The sequence below is a fragment of the Patagioenas fasciata genome, chromosome 7 (assembly GCF_037038585.1).
Source record: "Patagioenas fasciata isolate bPatFas1 chromosome 7, bPatFas1.hap1, whole genome shotgun sequence".
In the NCBI taxonomy this organism is placed as follows: domain Eukaryota; kingdom Metazoa; phylum Chordata; class Aves; order Columbiformes; family Columbidae; genus Patagioenas; species Patagioenas fasciata.
In genome coordinates this window covers 10,324,671-10,347,729 of record NC_092526.1, presented here as the reverse complement: position 1 = coordinate 10,347,729, position 23,059 = coordinate 10,324,671, and the positions used below count along the sequence as shown (strand labels likewise).

At 41.6% G+C, this 23,059-nt stretch overlaps 2 protein-coding genes across 6 annotated transcripts; one reads left to right on the top strand and one right to left on the bottom strand.

The window, feature by feature from the left end:
* Window positions 1-1,191: 1,191 nt before the first annotated feature.
* DBI (diazepam binding inhibitor, acyl-CoA binding protein) lies at window positions 1,192-4,725 on the bottom strand. The gene is made up of 4 exons (XM_065840395.2): window positions 4,567-4,725; window positions 4,312-4,429; window positions 2,417-2,479; window positions 1,192-1,486 (listed from the first exon to the last, which is right to left on the bottom strand). The coding sequence occupies exons 1-4, from the start codon at window positions 4,573-4,575 to the stop codon at window positions 1,413-1,415; spliced, it is 264 nt and encodes an 87-aa protein (XP_065696467.1). The 5' UTR covers window positions 4,576-4,725; the 3' UTR covers window positions 1,192-1,412.
* A 147-nt stretch (window positions 4,726-4,872) lies between these two features.
* Window positions 4,873-18,028, top strand: C7H2orf76 (chromosome 7 C2orf76 homolog). 5 transcript variants are annotated; one of them, XM_071810790.1, is made up of 6 exons: window positions 4,873-4,971; window positions 6,703-6,855; window positions 8,545-8,595; window positions 12,177-12,214; window positions 12,352-12,433; window positions 13,977-15,416. In XM_071810790.1, the coding sequence occupies exons 2-6, from the start codon at window positions 6,723-6,725 to the stop codon at window positions 14,315-14,317; spliced, it is 645 nt and encodes a 214-aa protein (XP_071666891.1). In that variant the 5' UTR covers window positions 4,873-4,971; window positions 6,703-6,722; the 3' UTR covers window positions 14,318-15,416. The 5 variants fall into 5 exon arrangements, with proteins under 5 accessions (XP_071666891.1, XP_071666895.1, XP_071666893.1 ...); XM_071810794.1 differs by lacking the exon at window positions 13,977-15,416 and adding an exon at window positions 15,426-18,028 and having other exon boundaries at window positions 4,874-4,971; XM_071810792.1 differs by lacking the exon at window positions 4,873-4,971 and adding an exon at window positions 5,054-5,224.
* The last annotated feature ends 5,031 nt before the right edge of the window (window positions 18,029-23,059 follow it).

Below are 23,059 nucleotides of genomic sequence, written 5' to 3'. Positions count from 1 at the left end.
TGCTAATATTACACAGAACAACAAGAAGAAACCACCTTTTTCCCTATGAGACTAGGGAACAAACCCTTCTTTATCCTAATACATTTTAAAGAGTCAACAAGTAGCTCCAGGAGCATTTCCCATTAAAAGTAGCAAAGGGAAAGGTTCTAATTTTTGAAAACACATAAGATAAAGTTATCTCCATCTGTCACCAGTGACATAAGGACAAGCTAGATACTACACACAGTCAAGCCTGTGTAAGTTAATACTGAAGTATGCATTTACCTGGACAGATATGTAATAACAAGTCTCATCCCTATGTATTTCTGTAAATCAATTGTTTATCTGAAGACTGTTTGGTTTGAGGTCCTCACCTGTTCAGATGTTAACTGGTACAGCAGGAATTCAAATGCCTTATTCCCATATAGGGTTGGGATTTCATTATCAGATGCTCTGTGCTGGAGTAGTTCAGTGCCAGAAGTTAAAAGCAGTCTCCCTTTCTGGCCTCAGTAACTAACAGTCTATGCAAGGCAGACTGAAACAGCTAAAGGCCTACTAGAGATGGTCACAACTGCATGTTTTGTATAAAATTTTGCTGATTTCCACTGTAAATCTTGCTGTTTGAGCAGCTTTGTAAGTGTTAAGCTGGTCTATGCTTGATTGACCCCTCACAGCAGCTTCAGTACCTGGCAGCCCCAGTGCTCTGTATTTACAGCAGTACAGTATCAAGGCCATCAACAACTTGGTGTCTGCAGAACATTTTCTTTCACAGGGGAGGTTTTGTGTTCAGTTGCTGAGTATTTACCTTCTCTTCAGAACCCTAACATAGTTGTTGGGGAATAATATCTCCAAGAAGTCTTTTATGAAAGTTGATTTAGCAATTGTTAACTAAGTCTCTGAAAGCTCCAGATGACAAACATCAAGCACCTTGTTCTTCATATACACAGCACTAGACCTAGCCTCGTCACAATAATCTTCGTCATGCATTTGCTTTTGTGGGTTGAAATTTATCTACATGAAAAAAATAGTATCAGACATGAGCGGTTAGGTTTGAACACAAGTCCGTGCTGCACAAAAAGTGAATCACTGAGCCCCTCTAGTGGCACCACGACTGGAGAGCCTGGCTCACGCCTTACAGCATGAGTGACAGCTGCAACTCTGCAATGAAGGGATGAGGTCAGAGTACCTCTAAGGGATGACCATCACAACTGCTAAGTACCAAATGCACTTTAATGAGTTCCAGATTTTATTCCCAGAAGGAATTTATAATGTGTCAGTATATTAGGCAGGTACACAGCTTCCCCTGGGCTACAGGTATGAGGAGAAGTGATTACAATAATCTAGGTATATAAAACCATTATCAGAAACCAGTTTTCCACATTATTAGAAATAAGGCATGATTCAGGTATGCAAGTGGCTACCACATCCACTCCTCAGATGCCATATTTGCCCTTTAGTTCTTCCACTTTTGCTATGTAAGCTTTCATCGCGTCTTCTTTGGACATTCCTGAAAGACACACAGGAAGCAGATTAAGATACCTTTTGCACACAAATCACAACTCCTTGCACACAGCAGCACGCTCCTGGAGAGCAAAGAAGCCGAGATCACTTGGCTCTGAATCTAGTATTAAAGTTTCAAACAAATGTATTCAGCAGTCATAAGAAAACAGTGTTTCAAAGCAAAGCTACACTTGTATAAACAGCAACTAAACAATGTCTATTAAGGCCATTCACAATTATTACAGGAAAACATCAAGCAACTTAGACTGCATTTAGATGTAGTGCTCACTCCTTAAAACACCAGAAAAAGCTCATTTTCACAGGTTAGATCACTTGTTAGGCTCCCCATTTAGAGCAGAGAGCCCAGTTGTATCTTCCAGTTAGGAAAGCTTTAGAAGAAACACAATAACTGGAGGGAGCGCTCAGTCTTTGGGGTACTAGGACCTGGAAAACAAAAACTTGGGTTTCTGCTGCTGCTGCTGCAGTTCTCCTTTGTGTGACATCTTGAGCCAGCTGGGCATTTTGCACCTTATTTCCCTTTGAGACAGGCTACATTTTTAAGGATTATTTCTGCCTTGCAGAGATAATAAAAAATAAGAGTTTATTATCACAGCATTTCAAACTCCTAGAACTCTTGTCTTATAAGGCAATACTATTTTACCTCTTTCTGAACCACACAGAAATTTTTTTACACTGAGGGTGGTGAAACACTGGCCCAGGTTGCCCAGAGAGGTGGTTGATGCCCTATTCCTGGAAACATTCCAGACCAGGCTGGATGGGGCTCTGAGCAACCTGATCTGGGTGAAGATGTCCCTGCTCATGGCAGTGGGTTAGACTAGATGAGCTTTGAAGGTCTCTTCCAACACAAACTATTCTATGATTTGCTGACTAGTTTGCATTGGTTTTATTTATTTATTTATTTTAAGGGGACACTTACCTTTCAATGCATTCCAGGCATCCCACTTTGCTTTGCCTTTGAAGTCCAGCATACCAGGGCGGTCTAAGAGAGGCAGGATGAGCAGCAGAATTAATTTGTGTGCTCTGGGTGTAGGTAATACCTACTCCTTTCCTGAAGGCTACTTAGCTCTTAACTATGATAAAATAGAATGGTTCATCTTTGCAGCTATTACTTATTAACCTGTAGTCATGAAGTCAGCTCAAGGGAGCATGTTGGAACACTACTAGTGGCAGAGATTGTCTGTTGAGTTCCCTCAGGACAGCAGCATTTGAGCAGAAGAGCACCAAATAGCACGATTTGGTTTTATCGTACTTTCTGAAGAGACCGCTGTCATACAACAGCTATGTTGTTAAAAAACATCAGCTCTAAAGCAAAGTAGAAGCATCCTAAGGTCCATTACATGCAGAGACATAAAAACAAAAGCTAGTGGCATATAGCTTAGAACTTATTATCATCAAGTTAATGTTATGTTTCTAACCTGTAACTCTTCATTTGTTCTGTCATCCAGGGGTATAAGCTCTGAATTCTAACTCACTTCATTGCAGGCTATGTTGTGGCCAAACAGAGAAGAAATTAATGAGATACGTATATGGTTATTCTTTACATAAAGTCCCCTGCCTATTTTACTTCTTCCCTGTCTCCTTAGACAACTCTTAAGATAAACAATTAAACAGAACCAGACAGTAGCCTGTGCATTAGCCAGAAAAATACCCTTGTGTTGCTCCCATGGCAATGTGACCTGCAGAGCCAGTTGGCAGCTCCTCTTCAACAAAAAACCTAATAGCTCACTTTTATACAGATTGTTTTTCTAGCCAACTCTTGTTAGCTACTGCTTCACAAGAACACAGCAACTTACAAAAACGTTATTATATTAACAGCTCTATAGCACTACTGCACCTTGGCAAACATTAGTATTATTAATGTTCAGCCACACCAAAAGGATTGTATGTTAAAACCAAAGTCAGTTCTTTCCTCCATCCAGGCTGCCCATTCTAAGGAAAAAATAAAGACTGCAAGCACCCACACGTTTCCTGAACACTGCCAGCTTTGAATTCAATCAACACCCAATAAACTTCAACAGCAACTGGGTCAGGAGGCCAGCGCTCAAAAAAAAAAAAAAAAAAAAAAAAAAGACCTTTTTCCTTCCTAACTCTAGTTATTCAAGAGTTGCAAGTTGCAGAAGGTCAATAGAGACAAGCTTCGTTCTAAATGTTACTCCTAGGCTGAGCCACCAGTAACAGAAGTAGCAGGAGAGACTTTGCACAGCTTATCTGCAGAGATATTTCTGCTACAGTGCATCCAAAACATGATATTTAGTTGCAGCTCCTATAAAAGGTTCACCTGTTACACACATCTGTGTCATTTTGTTCCGTTTTGGCTTTCCAATACTATTTTTAGCAGTCAACTGAGTTTAACTAACCACACTCTCCCCCTCACCCCCCCAAGTGTTGCAATTCCACACTCATACAGTTTGCCTTGCTATTAAAGCCTGTTCAACTGAGAAGTGTTTGCATTAAAGCAGCATTTCGTGACCTAAGCAGCTCCCTATTGACAGAGGTCTCCAAAAATCCCAAACCCAGTACTCGCACAAAAGCAAACACAAAGGATCCTCAGACCATTACCATACGATTTAGGAGACAGCAAGTAAAAACCAGAAGTTGCAAAAACCCTTATCAGGTCAGCTTCTGCCTGCCTGCATACAAATCCCTGCCAACTCGGTATTGAGTCATTTTTGCTAAGCCACTGGATTGCACAAAACGATGCAGGCAATAGGGGAGAGGCTTTGCCTCCTTAAGTGCCTAGGCACTTTGGCTCAGGCCAAAACACCACCGCCCCCACTCCTCCGACCAGCGCGGGGCACAGGCGGTACCCACCCGTGTTCACGTCGCCCACCGTGGCCTGTTTGTAGTGGCTGTAAACGTCCAGCATCTCCTGGTCCGTAGGCTGCGACTTGAGCTGCTTCACCTCCTCAGCGGCCTTCTGGAACGCGGCCTAGAGGGGGGCAAAGGCTTCAGGATGGGACGGGGGTGAGCACCCGTGGGCTGCTGCCGCCAAAGACAGAGAAGAGAAAGGGAGGGAGATACTCCACCGCCCCTAACCCCCCACAGCCCCACCGGCACAGCCCATACCTCAGACATGGCGACGACCCCTACGCGATCCCGGCCCCCTTGCCGTCTGCCGCGCCCCCTCCACCGCTCGGCCGCTTCACCCCTCACCAGAGGGTCAGCTGGCCAATCGCAGCGCCGCGACCGACACGGAGCCAATCGGCGCTTGCCAGGGACCGAGAGAGGCCAGGCAAAGAGCCAATGCGGGGGCGGCACGGGATGGGCGGGCGCGCCAGCCTGAGGACATCGCTCAACGGGAGGGACTCGGAGGGCGGGGCCTCTCTGCGTCTCGGAGGCGCGAGGAAGGGGGCGGTGACAGAGCGCCTGGCAGCCAATGCTTCGGTGCGGTGGGTGGCAGCGAAAGGACGTGATTGGTGGGGCTGCGTGAGGCGGGGCGAGGAGACACCCGGAAGTGTCGGCGGGGAGTCGGTTAGTAAGGCCGAGGCCGTTAATGGTCTCTGTTGGGTGGGGCGGGGTGAGGGCTGGGGAGAAGCCGCTCGGTCCTGGGGAGATGTTCTGGGGTAAGGGGCGCTCCGCCGCGGGCCCTGGTGCTGCGGCCGGTTAGGCCCCGGGAAGGTTCTTCTTTGCAAGAGGTGTTGATCATCAGCGCCTCTGACCTGGGCAGTGCCCTGAGGAGAATCTGCCGCGTTGGTCCCAGCCCTAGGTGGGATCAGTCTGTTAGGTCTGTATAAAAAACGTGGAAAGTGGGGATTTCTAACTGTCCTTCCCCAGTCTGTATCCCTACGGCATTCTTTGGGATACAAACTGAAACACAAGAGGTTCCACTTAAATACGAGAAGAAACTTCTTTACAGTGAGGGTGACAGAGCATTGGAGCAGCCTGCCCAGGGAGGCTGTGGAGTCTCCTTCTCTAGAAACATTCAAACCTGCCTGGACACATTTCTGTGTAACCTCATCTGGGTGTTCCTGCTCTGGCAGGGGGATTGGACTGGATGAGCTTTTGAGGTCCCTTCCAACCCCTGACATTCTGTGATTTTTTTGATGGTGCTTGGGCGATGGTGCATCTTTTTCTTACCTCTGCTCTGTGCCCTTCAGTTCTTGAGCCCTTGTGGAATAACATCAAGAAAATACCCATCTTTGCAATTGTGATGTGGAAGGCCTGTGTCCCCATTCTGCAGAAAGTATTTGAAGAAAATATTGTTGGTTTATTTTGTCAGGATTTGCTAGGACAAATATAGAAAAGACTGGGAGGTACTGGCATGATGGTGGGGTGCCTTAATAATTTCCCCCACAGAACACCAGAAAAATCACCCAAAAAAAAAAAAAACAGAAAGGAATGTGCCCCTGACTGATGTTGCAGCACTTCCACTGCAGTCTTTGTTCATTGCTGCAGCAGCCACAGCAGTTTAGCATGTGACCAGAAAGCATGGCTGCTGAGGAGTGTCCTCCACCAAAAACAGAGGAGTTTGCTGAGGTAGGAAATAGCTCGTTTTCCCGTGGAAAGAACCCAATGGAATAATGTGTGGGCTTGTTTGAAGAGTGGCTTGGGTTGATAAGGCGAGTCCATTATAGGTTCTGCTCTCTATTACAGTAGAGTAACCCCTGTAGAGCAATTCTAGAGACCTGCTATTATAAATTAAATTATCCCCCTTAATTATGTCATAGTATACCAGGAGAATTATATGCATGTGGATGTAGGGGAGGTTTCTCCATTTTCTGTAGGTAGGTGAAAATGAGTGTTGTGTAATAGCTCAGGCATTTTTCATGGTATTAGGCTCTCTGCGACATAAGCATATTAAAAACAGTTTGGTTTTGTTCATGTTAATACATTCTTTTAGAGGACAATGTTACTTACCCAGCAGGTAAAACCTTCAGTCACTTAAAACCCAAACAACATATTTGTATTTATCCGTAACATTTTTGTGAGTTTAGTAAGGGGTCTGGTGCTGTAGTACACAGCACAGCTACAAATTCTGGACTATTTGGTGTGCGGTATCAATAATATACTAGGTAACCCTCTTTGTTTTGAGATCCTATTACTGCTTCTATAGAAATACAAAAAGTGAAGTCCCAGAAGACAAAATGCTATTGAATTTATCACTGTGTTTTAATCTTTGCATGAGGCCCACCTGCACCTTGTTTCCAAGCGGTGCTTGTACATAGAGAAAAAGCAATAATTCCTCTCTTTAATGTTTTCCAGGTTATTCAGAATTAATTCTCATGTCAGCAGAAAGCTCAACCATCACAGTCCGTCTTGTTCGCTCTTTTGAACACCGGAACTTCAGACCTGTGGTGTATCATGGGGTTAACTTGGATCAGACAGTAAAGCAGTTCATTAATTTTGTGCGGAAGGGTAAGGTGCAGTTGTCTTATTAATTCATTTTAGACCCATGTGTTGCTGTCTCTGCAGGGGAGAGTGGAGGCGAGCAAATGAACGGGAATTCTATGGTGCCGGTAAAGATGCCAGATTTGTGTTTACATCCTCCGTGTCCTCTCCTCCATTGAACGAGCGGTCTGGAGTTAGTAAGAGCTTCCATTGTCAGTGTGCCATGCCAAAATTTGGGAAAACTGCTCCCCCTGCCCAAATCCCCATGTTTAGTCAAAAAGAGAGGAGGGCGTTTCTGCATTTGGCTCAGTGCCTCAGGCTCCTTGAGTGGTGCTGTCAGGCAGCTATTCGTAAATTAACAGGACTAAATTAATAGAATTTAGAGAGCCTTTGATCCTTAAGTACTATCTCAATATGTGGAATGTGGGAGTGCAAGTCTGTTTGCTATTTGTGAGAAGAGAAATATTGTTTTTGACACCGAGGTCTCACCGTGCCTGTTTGCTTAGGAGTTTCTGTCTCCATCTTGAGTTTAGTGGTACAGATTTACTCATCTATGTTTTAGAAGCCTGGTTGAAAGTGACAGTCTATCTAAAAGTTAGTTCAAGTAGACCAGCCCATGCAGCAACTAAGTAGTTAGGGTGTTTGCCATACTTTTGCAGGTGTATTTCTATACACCTGAATGGAGATATTCAAAGGGTGCAAATAACATCATGTGATTTTTTTTGCACGCAGTCAGCTTAAACAAGTCTCGAACTGTTATAGCTGATAGCATTTGAGCAACTCCTAGGATGTTGCCCTGGGCCTCACAGCTGTATTATGTTTTCATCACCTTCCCTGCTTCTACGCAATGAGAGACATGGCAAAATCTTAGGATGCTTTTAGAAAGCTACAAGCACTTTCAGAACATACGGTACAGCTGCTGTTATTAAGAATAAAATAAAAAAAAGTGCTAAGAAACTTACTTTTGATGTGTGCAGTGCTGCAACTTGCTGTTATTTGAGACAAAGCTAGTGTCTTGAATGAGACTTTTTGGAACTTCATTCCACAGATGGATGGGTAGTGCTGTTCCTGGTCCAAAAGGAGCCATGTTCCCTCCCTTACTGTGGTCTGTTTTGAAGGGGGAATTTGAGATAAATTGTTAAACTACTGACCCTGCAGGTGGCTGGACCTTCCAAGGCCCTGGTTAAATCACTGGGAGCACTGGCACCAGGGAAGGTGTTAGTGTCTTGCAGTTGTTTATGGGATGTGCCCTGCATGTGGCTAAAGAGCTAATTTTCTAAAGTTTGGCTTCCTTTTTGTGTCTGGTTTGCATGGCTGTGTTTAGTGAACAATTCAGTTATGAATGACAGTTGTCAGCTGTTTGTATAAGGTAGAGAGAAGTGCTGTGCAACTGTTTAACAGAATGTTCCTGGCAGATTTCCGAAGGATCAGACTCCTGCGATCATAATCCTGTTTGCATTGACTCACTGTCCTCATAGGTCGTTTTGTTCGGAGGGACTTGATGCTCAAGTGAAGTTAATCAGATATGGAGTAACTATAGAATCTGAGCCAAAGGCTGTGTTTTAGTATTTGATGCTCAAACAAGTCTCCTGTGTTGTAGATTTATTTTGATGTAAAGGATGTCCAGGGTGCATGCATAAAATAATGGAAAATAAAGTAGTGGAAATACTTTTGAGAAGACAACTTTGTTTTAACTTGGTGCTTTTATTTTAATAGATGTGCCTTCAAGAACAGGACTTCCTCCTCCTTTCAAAAATTACAAGTATGGTATGTAATTTTTTTCCTTGTTTTAGTTCCTGTAAAATGCAGACATAATGTTTTATACCAGTTTCTATACAATTTAGAAGACAACTGCTGTAGAATAGTCATGCTGGTGGCAGTGCCTCCTTACGTTTGCCAATCTGTCCAGCTCCTGTAGCTGAGGTTATGCCACTGGGGTCACAACTACAGAACCTGACCATTATTTTGAAGTTCTGTATTATTCTTTGAATTAGACTGCATGTGATACATTATTTGCTAATTGGTACTGATGGTTTTTGGTATTAATTTTTTATTGCTTTTATAAAAGTCTTTTAACTGTTTTTACTCTAGTGAGTAGCTTGTGATCTTAAAGGCTTTGAAATTGTAGTTCTCTATGTGTTTATGTATTCCAGTATCTATTTACTAATTGTGAAGTCAGAAAGGATGGTGAAGTGGGGGCTGAAGGCAGTAAATGGAAAATGCTTAACACTTAAATAATTTACACAATGTAAGAGAAACAGGGTTACTTGGCTCATCGTAGATTTGAAACCTCCTAAACACAAGCTGACGGAATGGAATAGCGTGGTGTGAAATCTAGGCTGACTTTGTCCTCTAATGTAAAGCTAAGTGTATATTTCCTTTTTGTAAAGATTGTCATGAACATGTGCAATTCATCTGTTTGGGACAGAATATACTTTGAAAATAGACTAAATGACTTTCTTTTTTTGAGTTTGTTAACTCAAATGTCAGCAGCATTTTTTCCTAGGCTTAGTAGTTCTGGAAGTTCCCTTGGAGTTTTGCTGTAAGTCTTCCTCTGTCTCCCTTGTTCCTGGAATTGACAAACTCCTCTTCAGTGATTCAAAGAATTGAATCAGGAACCAACTTAATGCATGTGAATGGTAATAAATTCTGTTTGCGTATTTAAAAAAAGAAAAAAAGCCAAGCATTTCGTTCTATGTTCTTGCTGATGGTAGAAAAGATAGTGCAAAATGAAAGCAGAAGAGCCATGATACATCAGTGGCAAGGATTTGAATGTTATTATTTTAAATACATGATTTAAGATCTTAAAATCTAAGTAACTGTAAGCTTGAATTTGGAGGTGCCCTTCCTCCCACTGATCCCTGTGGCTTTGGCCAGATGAGGGAGACCTGTCTGGGACTGCTGCTGTCACTTGTATTCCTGGTGCTGCCCATCCCCTTTCATCATTTAGAGCATCAGTTTAGATTTTCCTAAGGCAGATGCTGTGGCTGAGCACCTGATGGTGCTGTGTAGGACTGAGCATAATGTGGGTGCAAAACACTGCAGAACTTTAAAACCTGTTATACCGGTTAGTGAGGGCCTGCTTCTAGTGGGATGGTGTTAGCTGCATGGAAATTTTCACACAAATATCAAAGCCAAGTTCCTCACCTTCCCCTCAGGCTGTGAATCATCCAGGTTCATGGTTTTGGCTTCTCTGTGTGCTGTACTATCTTGTATTTTGATGATGAAAGGGCAGTGAGACTTATGCATGAATAGTGCTAGTCAGAGTTTTCCTTCTGCTTTGGTTGGCAGCACCAGAAATCTCAGTTGGACCTGGCTGGCTCTCACCTTGCCTGCTTTGGCTTATTTCTCTCCGGAATTCGGCATCACTTTATTCTCTCAACATCATATATAATGCCATCACGTTTTTCCTCTTGGCTTGGCGCTCTAACTCACATCTCAGAGCTTGAGACTTTCATTTTCTCTTCCTTTCTTTGTACACATCATTCTTGTCCTTGGCCTAGAACTCTTCTCAGTCAATCTTCTCATCTTCCTACCCTGTCATTGCCATCTTTTCACTGATGATGGCAGCCTGGGTGCCAACTTGTCTCATAAGCTCTTTCTCTTTCTTTTTTTTTTTTTTTTTTTTTTTTTTTTTTTTTTTTTTTTTTTTCCGTGAATGTGGGGCAATGTGGTAGATACTTCACAGAATCAGACTTAGAAAGTTGTTTCTTATCTGTTGTCATGGAAGGTCTGTTACCAGAAAAGGAAAGGTAAGAATCTGGCAATATGATGAGTGGAACTAAATTGGGATGAAATTGCAAAGGCAACCGAGAGGATATAAGGCTTTTTAGCTGGCATGCGAAGAGACTGTAGTTTCATCTCCATAACAGAGCTAGAGAAGCCATTTAATAGCTGAAAGACACGGTAAACTGCTGGATGGATGCCTGTGGTGGAGTTGTGAAGACGTAAAATTGAGACAATAGTTCAGAGAATGAATGAGCAGAGACTAGAGAAAAGGGGATGTGGCAAAGTAGATGGAGAACCTTAAAAACTAACAGGATTGGATTTGCTGTGGTAGAAAGGTTTCATGATTGCAATATATTTTTGCTGTGATTGTTTGGTCTTTTTTGCAATGCTTCTGTGCAAGATGGATCTAGGAACTACAATTGAATGTGTGTCTTGCTTCTAATGCTGCAGTTAGTACAGAGTGCTAAGACTGCCTTTCCAGTGACCTCTGCAGTGGAAATGAAGAGTAGTTTTGACCTTCCGTAATGTTTTAAATAAAATGTTCAAAATGGGCCAGAGTGGAATGGAAACAAATTTCTGAATGGGATTGTGATCTCTGTTATTCTGAACATCTGAATACTTGCTCTCAATAGTTTGAAAGTCGTTTTAGCCTATATTTAATTTGTTGCATGCTTCTCTTACCAGACTGTTTCAACACATAGTGCTCAGTGAATGCATAAAACCAAACTAGAATAGAAAATGAGCAGGCAAACAGAATTGTTTTTTGCTTCTTTGCTGGGAAGGCATTGATACTTTATTCTGAATTTGTTCAAACACAGAGGCTTTGGAGTTTTTTATTTGCTTGGTTTTGGTTTTGTTTGGGTTTTTTGTAGTGCTGCATGAGCATCTTCTGACTTCCATTCCCTCTGGATCTTTGCACTCATTGGTTGCTTTAGTGACCACATTATTTTCCTCGTTTTTTCTCTTCTCTTAACAAAGCCCTGCCCACATTGCCAGAGGAAAGTGATATTTCTTTTTTTGTGTAGCATAATTTCTTAAAGACCTACACTGCACAAACATATCGAGATAAATATTACTGAAGGGGGTCTGGCGTTAGAAAGAGGAGATGCTGTACATGCTAATGGAAAATGAACTTACTTAATAACATTTCTACATGGGTGGTTTTTCATGAGAAGGAAAATTTCAAGGAGTGATCTAAAGTGGTCGGGTTACTGTGTCTTAATCACTTCCTGCCTATCAACTTAACTGCAGTAGTTGACAGGTGCATAAATGCTGTTTGTCCTGCCCCAACTGCAGGTGTAAAACCTGTTAGGTTAAAACACCCTAACTGGCATTTGAATTGATGCGTTTTGACTGGGAATTGGGATGGTCATTAGTTAATGTAGTTCAGCCAGCAGACAGAAGCCCAATAGGATGTGGTACCTTAATGCTGGATTGACTGGTTTAAGACTGTGGCTGCAGGGCTGTGAAATTAATGTGTTTTCTCCTCTTTTAGACTGAATACACAAACTTGTTGTTAAGAAAAGATTTTGAACCTTACCCCTTTGTTTGTGTCTCTTTCCCTAAGTACAGCTTTCAGTGTTACCTACCTATTAAGCCTTCATTCTATTTTCTTTCAGACACAATGAAGATTATTCACCAAGCACACAAATCTAAGGTATGATTTTTAGCTGTATTCTTCCCCCTTTACTTGCTTTAATGCAGGCAGATCTTTGCCCTGTCAAATAAGGCTGGGGCAGAGACAGTCAGTAAGTTCTTGTTCTTATCTTTGTATTCTGGTTCCCTGATTTGCAGACTGGTGAACTTGTAGTGAGCTTGGAAGATGATGACAAACTGATTTTGAAAGAAGACAGTACGCTGAAAGCAGCTGGAGTAGGTAGGAGTACATTTGTATTGACTGAAGGCGCTGTTCATTGTGGTTGTCATTAAACTGATAACTGGCTGATTATGTTTGGATAGCCTGCTGAAAAGTAAATGCTATTCCTGATGCTCTTTACACTACTTGATAATTATTCAGGGAAGAAGGGGGGATAATGTACATTCAAATCATTGGACTGAGGGCAGCAGGTATCTGCACTCCAAATGTTCAGAATGCAAATTGCGATTTTTAGAGGGTATGCTTATAATTCTGCTGAGAGTAATTTTAAATGATTGACAGATAGGTTATTAGTACCGTGTCTGCTTACTCTTATCAGTAACATTTAAACTGATGTTTTGGTTAGAAATATAAGTAGTGGAACCAGCATGGAATAATGAAATAAGATTAGATTTGTTTAATGTGCAGCATACAGTGCTTGATAGCCAGATTGCTCAGGAAAGCTCAAGCAGTATCATTTAGAGAATGTGCTGAACATAGCAAAGAGTCGAAACTTGACCTGATTTCTCACATTTTGGCAGGGGATTACATATAGGGCATGTCTTTTGGTAATAATGTAAAGAAATGTCTGTCATGATAAAATTGATGGTCCCTGGCTGTCCTTTGGGCTTCTCATAAATGTGGCTGAATGACTTTGTGGCAGCAAGGTACTTAAGGGATGTAGTTCTATTCCACCTTGATATGGACATTCACTCGTTCGAATCTGATTTGCCTGGCTGGAACCATAACTGCCTGCGCTTTAAGTGCAGGGGTGTCGCAGAGAGAACTCCCTTCTGTTCCCCATGCCCTCTGATTGCTCCCCAGCTAGTGAATGGGATTTCTTGGCTTTTTGTTTCCTGACATTTACTTTCTGGTTTGAAGTGACTTGGGCTGTCTCTTCAATGTTTTTCTCTCAGGTCCACTGCAACCGGCCTCAGTATACCTTTCCTAAAGGTCTTTGGGTGCTCCTATAATAAGAATTATACTTATTCTCTGACTGTACTAAACCACATATTTTTATCTAGAGAAAAAAAAAAAGGTTCCTTAGAAAGGATTACTGGCACTCAAGTCTTATAGATTTGTAATTTAGTTAGCGGAAGATTCATATAAGTGTGATTTTATCTACATAAGGCATAGAGGTAATGCAGTTCAGGAGAGGGACTGATGACAGTGCCAAATGTTGACTTAGAAATTGCATTGTCCAGAGCTGCCTTCTTTCAAAAAGGTATTGGTAAATATTTGTATATATTATTCATCTTTGAAACCAGGTTTGTAGCTACAGCAGTGAAACAGCTGGATGTGATCTTGAAAAAGGTATCAAAACATCAGAGTAAATGTTATACTGAAGGGACATCAGAATAGATGAGCCTGTCCTCTGTACAAAGAGAGAGGTGGCTTATTCAGGACAGAAAACAATTTAAAGCTGCTTTTAATTTTTTTTTTTTTTTTTCCAGAATAACAGCAGTTAGTCATTAGTATGTAGTATTTGTAATAGAAAAGAAAAACTCTTGCTTTGTAGAATGCAGTGTGCTGTTATACCATTTTACGTTTTGATGTGTTCCAGGCTATGATGATGAAAATTTTGTAAGTTATGAGTGGAGTCTTTGTAGTAAAATCTTGAAGAAGTCCTCCTTCTTCAACAAGAAGTGGACAAGAGTAAACAAAGGAAGTATGATAGCATATGCCACTAGTCCTCATTTTGTACGGTTTAAATCAGTAAGAAGATTTGAAATCTCCTGTTGGCATATTACCTTGTTCCAATATCCAGTCTGGACAAGATTTGCTAGAATGAAACAGAGAATTGCTGTTAGGAAATCTGGGAAATTTGGAGACACGCAGAACATTTTTCCTAAGGTGCAGCTGATTGCCCTTGGCACTTCACAGGGTTGGGCTAGAGAGTTATAAATTATGAGGACATTAGATAAGTATCCTCAGGAAAGCCTCTGTGGTAGTGATTATTATTGCAGCCATTATCTAGTCAGCAAAGTTAATGCTTGTTTGTTTTTTTCAAGAGCAGGGTGTATGTTAATAAAGTGTTCAGTATTCATTGCAGTATTGTCTGTTTTCTGGTTGAGATTCTAAACCCCCCTTTTTTTTTTCTTTTTTACAAGACAGGCAGACTTCATTAACTTCAGATTTAATATAAAAAAGAATGTGGAACTTATTGGCTCAGCAACTTAAAGAATTCCATGTTTAATAATTGTGAAGGCTTTCCATCAGATTTGTCTCTGTTCTGAATTAGTAATGTTGCTGACTTATTGTTTTAGAAGAGGAAGTCCTTGACCTACTGGGTTGAAAGAATTGTGACTGCTCTGAACCTTTGTGGGTCCTTTAGCTCTGCCATATCCCCTGTGAATAATTAGAGGTATTTGAAGGTATTGCTGGAGAAGCCAATTTGTGTCTTTCACTTTGCATATTGTTGAAGCCTCATGAATTAATCATCAGCAGGGCAAAAAATTAACTTCTTCAGACACATATTTTGATGGGTCATGAGGGAGAATGTAAAGTGTTCTGTAAAATATTCTACTGATCCTCTAAGTATTAAATTATTATACCTACAGGCTAATTTAATGGAAAAAATAGTTTCTTTTTTACCTTTCCTAACAGAAAAATGCACAAAGGAAAAAAAAAAAGAGAAAAGCATGCTTTGTTATTTTTCTAACATTTGAAGGCATTAGAATAAAATCGCTTAATTTGCTGAATGCTTATACAAACAATTCTGAAGGCTGTGTTAAACAAATCTTGAGGGGTCTTGTGTACATATTTCCTTCTATATATTCAGGTTACTTCCCCTCCACCCCCCCACCAACAAGGTTAAATGTTAAACAACATCTTTAATACTGAATTTATTTATTTTTGGAAAAAATATGAGGGGGTGGAAGAAAGGAGTGTGATGATTTGTAATTGTCTTTGACCAAAAAAATTGCCAATTGTCTTCTAAAATTCTAAATAGCTGGCTGTTGGGTGGTTCATTTACTGATGTACTAAATATTTAATTTTTCATTTGTTCTAGCAAATGAGACCGAATTAGCATTCTTCTGTGAGGAAGATTACAGAAACTACAAAGCTAATCCTGTTTCAGCCTGGTGAAGATCCCAAGAGATTGTTTTGTTTTCCCATACCTGTTGTAAATTTTCCTTATTCCGCTTAATGAGATTTTTCTTAAAGATCAATAAATCCTAGAGGATTGCTTTGCAAACAGTGCAATTCCCTTCCTATAGAAATTAATTTCTGTCAATATGCTAGGACTGAGAGAAGGAAAACTGGGGGACATAAATGACTTTTTTTTTCCTTCGCTTGCCTTTGGCGATGCAGGCAGTGCAATCTCTGACCTGTGACACACGTTCTTGGCATGATCCTACAGCAGACATTAGCTACATATGGAGATTATACAATGCACAGTAAGATCCCACCAGAGTACTAACTTCTAATGAAAATGGAAATGTTTTATGACCAAATCACTGGGTGTTTTAGAGAGCTCGAGAAGAGAATCTCTCTGTTTCAAGCCATAGCTTTACTCCTCTCATTTTATGTTTGGTCTCTTTTGTTCAAATGGTGCAGACTGGCAAGTGTTTCATGCTCTCCACTGGTGAATGCTTTTCTTTATACTATTTTCCAGCCCTCTTTAGCATGCTGATGGGGACAAGTGACTGTTGGGAGGCTTTTGTCTTCAAGAACCAGCTTGCCTCTTTCTAGCTTTACTTCACAGAGATGCCTTCATGTATGAGGAACCTGAGTTCTACCAGGACATTAGTGTGCGTAAGGAAGAGTCGTGGATTTTTCCAAATGGAGCAAAGCTTGTGGTTTCGCTTTTAAGAATAAAACCTGAATGATTGCATTTTTGCAAGGAGAGACCCAATCTGCAAGCCGCATGTTTTCAAGACTGGAGTTGATTCTTTCCTGTTTTAAAGAGCCAAATATTCTGTTGCTATATGTTAGTTTTGGCTTTCCTACTACCGTAACCAAATCAAGAGTATGAAGAAATAGTAATGTGTGCAATAAAGTACCTTTGTGTAGACACTGCTGATGAAACTGCATTTTAGGAGTTACAGAGATGCAACACTGTGCCTTTAAGCCTCTCTTCACTGAAATAGAAATGATACTGGCTTTCTGCCTTAGCAGGCTTTTGGAGCATAGACTCTGTTAAATCAAATGAAATTTCATGTGGAATTGCTTTAGACCCACACATATACCCTCAGCTCTGGGTGAGAGCTGACAACACCATTTCCACTAGAGACTTTCCACAGAAATAAGCTTACCATTTACTAGAGCTTTGATCTTTTTTTTTTTTAAATTGACATATGATAGTGAAAACAGATGTGTGAGTATCTAAATAAAAATTGTCTTTGCTTTAGATGTAGGGCCAAGGAAGCCTCTATGTATTGTTCCCACCTCATTTTCTTCATCCTTCCTGACAACGCTCTGCTTTAGGCTGGTTTCGGTAGCTGGTGTTACTCACCAACAGCTTCGCTTTCAACAGAGTTTTATTTTCTTGTGAAACTGCATCACTTTCTCATCCGCGATTAAAAGAGTGGTAGTATTTTATCTTGTAAGGAGGAGTCCTGTGTCACTGAAGCCACCTGTGTTCTTGGGATTTAGATGCTGTTACACATGCTCTGATGGATTTGTGAGAACTTACCACTTGCCTCTTCTTTCTGCCCAGGCCACCTTTCTGATGCTGGTACCTGGGCCCATGTCTCAGCCACCTTCTTAGGCAGTCTGTCAGGTTTGCCAGATTAATCTGGCTAGTGTGAGTTTGTACCTTTCTCCGCAGACAGTTTAAGCTGATGCATTACACTCTGGAGTCCACCAGCTTTGTTCAGCCAAATTTACAATCATGAAGGTAACTTTGTAAGAAGCAGATGGCACACTGGAGAGCTCAGAGTCTCAGACTGTCCTACCAAGACGCTGAGATCATATCCATCAGCACTCTCAGGCTGAGGAAATACTGTCATTCTCTTCCTCCTGTTCTGGGGATTTGAATATGCCCTTTCAGAGAGATTTGGATTGGTTTTGTGATCTCTTTTCCCACCAAATTTTAACAGTTGTCTTTTTTGGGCTAGCACAGTTACAAATGTTTGGTGCCACATCAAGTGTGGCACAGTGAAAGAGCAATTTTATAGCATCAACAAGAAAATGATAAATGTTTTAATGCCAGTATCCCAGAATGATGTGTCTGGCACTCCACATTAGCTTCTCTTTCCAAGGGAAGAGTTAAACGACTGCTTTGTGATCTCTGTTCGACTGCTTTGTGAGCTCTGGTTGCTCTGGCAATGGCACTTCATGGGCTCCTTTCTGCAGCAGCACAATAGAGCCTTTTGTAATGTTCTCAATGACCACACTTGTAAACTGGATTCTTCCTGAAGTGTTTTTCTGCTCTGTGTGTGTGTGTTGTGTTTTTTGGTTTTTTAATTTTTTTATTGGACCTTTAATAATGCTTCTTTTGAATAACCCCCCAAAACCATAGATAATAACTGAGAAATTAAGAGAGATGCTGTTCCAACATTTTTTGGTGGAATATGGTATACCCTTGTATCAAAGTAGGTTTAATTCCAGGGTTGTCAAGTACTGAATGAAATCTGTGAACACTGGCTAATAAATTGCTAAAGACTGGGATGTCTTTGCCCATGTTGTTCTGAAATCCTCTATTTAAGCAAACCACCTACAGAGTTGGTACCGTGGTTTGTTATCCTGGCAGAGATCATGAACTGCATCAGTTTACAATTACTGTTACTTAAAGGTGGCTTCTCCATAATGTGTAGTGGGGTAAATCATATAGCTTTGCTAGTGTTCTTAGACATTGTGGGGTCAATAAGGATTCATCTTTCAGTATGATGTCCTTGGAGCCTTTCAATACCCTTCTTTTTCAACAAAAAGAACAGCATCCAGAGCGGATGCTGAAATAAGATGCAGCTTCTCCTGGGTTATTGCACTGTAGCAGGGGCAGGGCAGTTAAACTGGAAGCCCGAAGGGTGTGCGAGGCTTGGGTGTTTCTTGGGAAAAGAAAATAACTTCAGAGAGACTGGAGGTTTTGTTAGGAAGTGTGAAAGAATAGCTACTAAAGGAGAAGAGAGGAAATTAGGAAAGGAATTACCATGAAGAGGAAGAAGAGGTAACAATGTAACTGAGCAAGCACACAAAATCCTGACTGTACAGACTCTTGGCACAGCAATAATGGAGTAATGCTGCTTTTTAAAACAATATAGGTATGAAAATGGTGCATTTTAATAACTTTTGGAATTAAACTCATAAACTGCTGGAATAGGCTTTTTTTTTCTGCCTGGCTCTGTCATGTCATATTTTCTGCATGCAGCTGTTTTTGTGTATTTTTCTCTCTAGAGGTACTTATGTTGCCTCTTGAAGAAGCAAGAGCTAAGAAAACTGCTGACATGGACAGCAGAGTTAAATGTTGACAGTTACTGATGGCCTAGAGGAGTCCTTAAAGATCTGATATGCACTACCGTTAAAGCTGGGGAACTGCTTTATCAGATATAAACATTCTGTCTTAGAAGGTGATCCAGTGATCAATTATAAGCGGTGGTGTTTCGTTTTTGCTCCCTGGGACTATTCAGCACATCTGCTGACATCATTTACTTAAAAATGAGCTGCAAGTAAGAGTCCAGCTGTGACAGGACATCTGTGGGTCCTGCCTGTGCAAGCTGATAGCCACAGAACCCCAGAGTGTCCAGAGATCAAGAGTGAGAAAACGGAACATGCGATAATCATTCTTGATCTCATATGACCAATGGGATCCTGGCTTCAGAGGAACTTCATTGGGCTGGAGGCATTACAAATGCTTATGGCAAGGGCGCACTTTTGCTTATTGAACAGTTTGGGCTGAGCTCATTCTTGCTGGTTGGCACCAATCCTCCCCTGATTTCCTTTTCAAAGTGCTGCTTGGCACAGGTTTGCAAATGATTAATTAATCAAGTAACGATGCCCAGAAGAGAATTTTACTACTTTTCATCTTCTCAGGGCAAAGACTTTTCCCTACTGCCTACTTTGCAATTGAATTAGAGAAACAGGCGTGTTTTTTGCGTGCTTTCCTGGATGCTTCCCTTTGCTTCTTGCTGCCACTTCTGCTGCTTTGCAGTGCTGGGATGGTTAGGTCTACACCTCATCTGATATGTACCAGCAGCATTTCCTGTGTAATGTACATATATATATATTTTATTCATGAAGAAATACACTTTGAAATAAAGAGGAGACCTTTTCTACACTATTGCTAATAGCGCACAACAAAAGGATCCTTTGTCGCTTTACAGGAGGACTTGCACAGGACAGCACCGTCCGCTGGTCAGTGGAAACAAAAATGTTTTTATCCTAATACTTTCTATATTGGAATGAAATGGGAGAAGTGACATCGAGAATGGAAAAAAAATGCAGTGAAAAGCCAAGACATATTGCCATGAACTGTCTGCAGAGAAAGCCACCAGATGTCAGCACAGCCTGTTCTTTCATTCTCGGGATCCTCTGTAAGCCAAGAAATATGTAATGTTTATGAAAAGTGCTTATCTGGGAATTGGTTTAGCCTGCAAAGTCTGTACTAGGGTTCTGGTGATGAAAGCTGAATCTTTCCTTGCAGAAAGTATTTCTTTTTATATTAAAATCAAAAAGCGGCAAATTGAACTGGTATCAGCGCTTAAATTCCTGTTGTTAGAGAGCATCCTTTGCGGAATCAGTTCCAGTGTATCTAAATCTTTGCATGCTGCGAGGAGGCATTTACAGAACATTCATTTGAAGAATTGTCTGGAAAAGATCAGTGTTAATTTGCTGAGGTTTTGTAAAGTAGACTTTAAGTGTGCCTATTTTTTTTTTAAACGCAAGGAAAACCACCCAGAACAGACACACATGCAAAGCAGAGCAAAACATCTTCAGCAACACAGCTTAAACACACAACAAATGTGTTCTCCATGGTTCTGGCCCTAAGCTCCTACTATTTCTTGCTTGTAGTGCAAAGTCTGAGGAGCAGCTGGCGCTGCTTTCCGGGCCATGCTTTCTGAGCTGCGATGAGATTGGATGTCATGAGTTTTGGATCCCAAACCCAGGCACTGCGCACAGCTTTATGCTGTGAATGATTGAAGTGTGCATAGATGTTGCCTGGTTGAAAGAGTAATTTTCAGTTGTTGCACAGGGACAGGGTGTGACGGAGCTTTCTGCTGAGATCCCTGTCGCTTTTCTTGCAGCAGCTTGCAGATGCTGGGGCGACTATTGAAGAGAGGGAAGTTAAATGATGAGTAGAGCCTGAGTGACCTAAATTCTTCCTTCCCTCTGTTTTCAGCTGTTTCTTCTGGCCTCATAGCCCTGGTGTCATGCTTGGGGTTTACAACAGCTTCCTGGGTATGAGAATTGCTTATTAATTCCAAACTATAGCTGTAAGCCTCAAGCACCGTTCGCACTCCAGAGGTGAGGAACAGGAGCTGGCAGCTGTGCGGTCTCATGCTGCTTACGTGGGTGCAGCTGGCATAGTGCTGCAGGTTGTTTGGGAGCTGTTATTCTCACTTCTCTTCCTCCTGCACAGCGCCCAGTTCTGCTTCACTGAGGCTCAGGACCTCCTCTTGCAGCACAGTGTGCCTGGCAGAGCATTGAGAGGACAGGAAGGTGTTTGGGCTGGTGATACAGTGGGAGAGGATGTGGCATAGAACTTTCATCTTCCTGTAGATACCTTATTTTTTATCAGATATAGATTGTACCTTTTGTTTGCTAGCATCCTCTCTCTCTGATAGCCATAGATTCTTTGTAGTGGGCCAAAAGCAGCGAGCCAGAAGAGTGTTTCAATTGGTAGTGAGTACATTCAAGAGTTCAGTATGGCAGATTAATGTAAGAATTTACCTTGGTATGTCCATTTCTGATCTCTGGCAGGTGACTTACATTGTTATGTACCAGGAATGCCAGCAAGTACTATAAGAATTGCTGCTGTTTGCTCTCATTTCACATATTGAGAAGGTTTAATTCTGCTTTTTAGCTAGAAGCTGAGGGAACATATTCTTTAAGGCTAGTTTGGGAAGTCCCTTTCTTTCAGTGAACGGAGATTTTAAATATAGAAGGTATTATATCAGTCTGTTTTTCACACTACTTTGAGGTGACACGGTTGGCTCTCTGTGTGTATGTGTCCATCCAGCTGGAGAACATCAGTTGGTTTTAGACTCAAAGCAGCAATCTAGAAACAAAAGCTTATATCCCAGCAGTTAGTATCATGGCTATTTCTTCACACTACTCCCCTGCCACATCTTCCCCCCACAAAGCCAATAAACCTGGTTTTGCAGAAAGCAGATGTGAATCTTGCACAGCAGCTTTGTTTTCTGGAGGGCTGAATGAGGCAGGCACTGAAAGGCAGACCTCTGATGGGAGCTGGCTCTTGAAGCAGCAGCTGAAGGTAGCTCATTGGAGAACGGATATAGGAAACAACAAGAGTAACTAACCAGCTGAACAGCAGCTGTAGTGGATCCTCCAGTGCTGAGGTTTCTAAATCTAAAGCAGATTATCTTTCTAGGAGGAGTGCAGTAGTGCCACTTGAAGTCTTCGAAAGATTCCTGTAATACTGTGGCTTGTAATACACCATCCTCCTGACTGGCCACACACAACAGTTATTTTTAATCTTTGATTATGAAAGTCCCGTGCACGCTCTGCTAACAAGAACTGTCCCTAATCACAGACAGTATCTTCCTGCTTCCTATTGTATGCTCAGCTTTAAGATAAGCATGGGTTTGATTTGCACTAAAAAAAACTTGTGCAGAAATTCTGCAAAGTTGATGCTGCTTATTAAGCCACAATAAACAGATAAAGTAAAACTGTCCTAGTGTAACAGATCTCATTCCTCAAACCTGAGGCACAGTCTGTGGATCCCACTAGCTCAGTGCCTGAAATTTCAAGGTCAAGGGTAACACCGAACCTGCGTTGCTGTTTGTAGCAGGCCATGCAGCTGCGTTGGCCATTGTGCAGAGACTGGAGGAAATACATTGCATAGAGGTGCTGAAGCAAGTGCATCTCCCTAAAGGTTCAACTGTACTCTGACATATCACTTTGTAAGTAAATCCCTGAAGAGCAAGAAACCAACTGCACTGTTAAAAGCCTTGTATTATGAAACAGAAGAAGTGAGAGAACTGTACCTGCAGAGGTTAATCTCCAGCACAGGAATTTAAATGAACTCATTAAAATCAGCTTACAAATTAGCTCATTAAAATGCAACGCCAGAGATCCAGAAGTTGGTTGATCTGGCATGCCACTTCCATGAAGAAGTAACTTAAGAAATGGAGAACAAACTGATAGTATTAAAACTTTTTTTTCCAGTCTCATAAACCCACATCTGTAACTCCCTCTTCTTGAACTCTCTATCAACAGCACTTTTTGTTTACTGAACTGAGGTTGTTTGATCCTGGGGGTCCTGGAGGACAGCAGGGTGACCTTGAGCCAGCACTGTGCCCTTGTGGCCAGGAAGGCAAATGGCATCCTGGGGTGGATTAGAAGGTGGGTGGTCAGTAGGTCAGAGAGGTTCTCCTGCCCCTCTGCCCTGGTGAGACCGGATCTGGAATATTGTGTCCAGTTCTGGGCCCCTCAGTTCAAGAAGGACAGGGAACTGCTGGAGAGAGTCCAGTGCAGGGCAACAAAGATGATTAAGGGAGTGGAGCATCTCCCTTATGAGGAAAG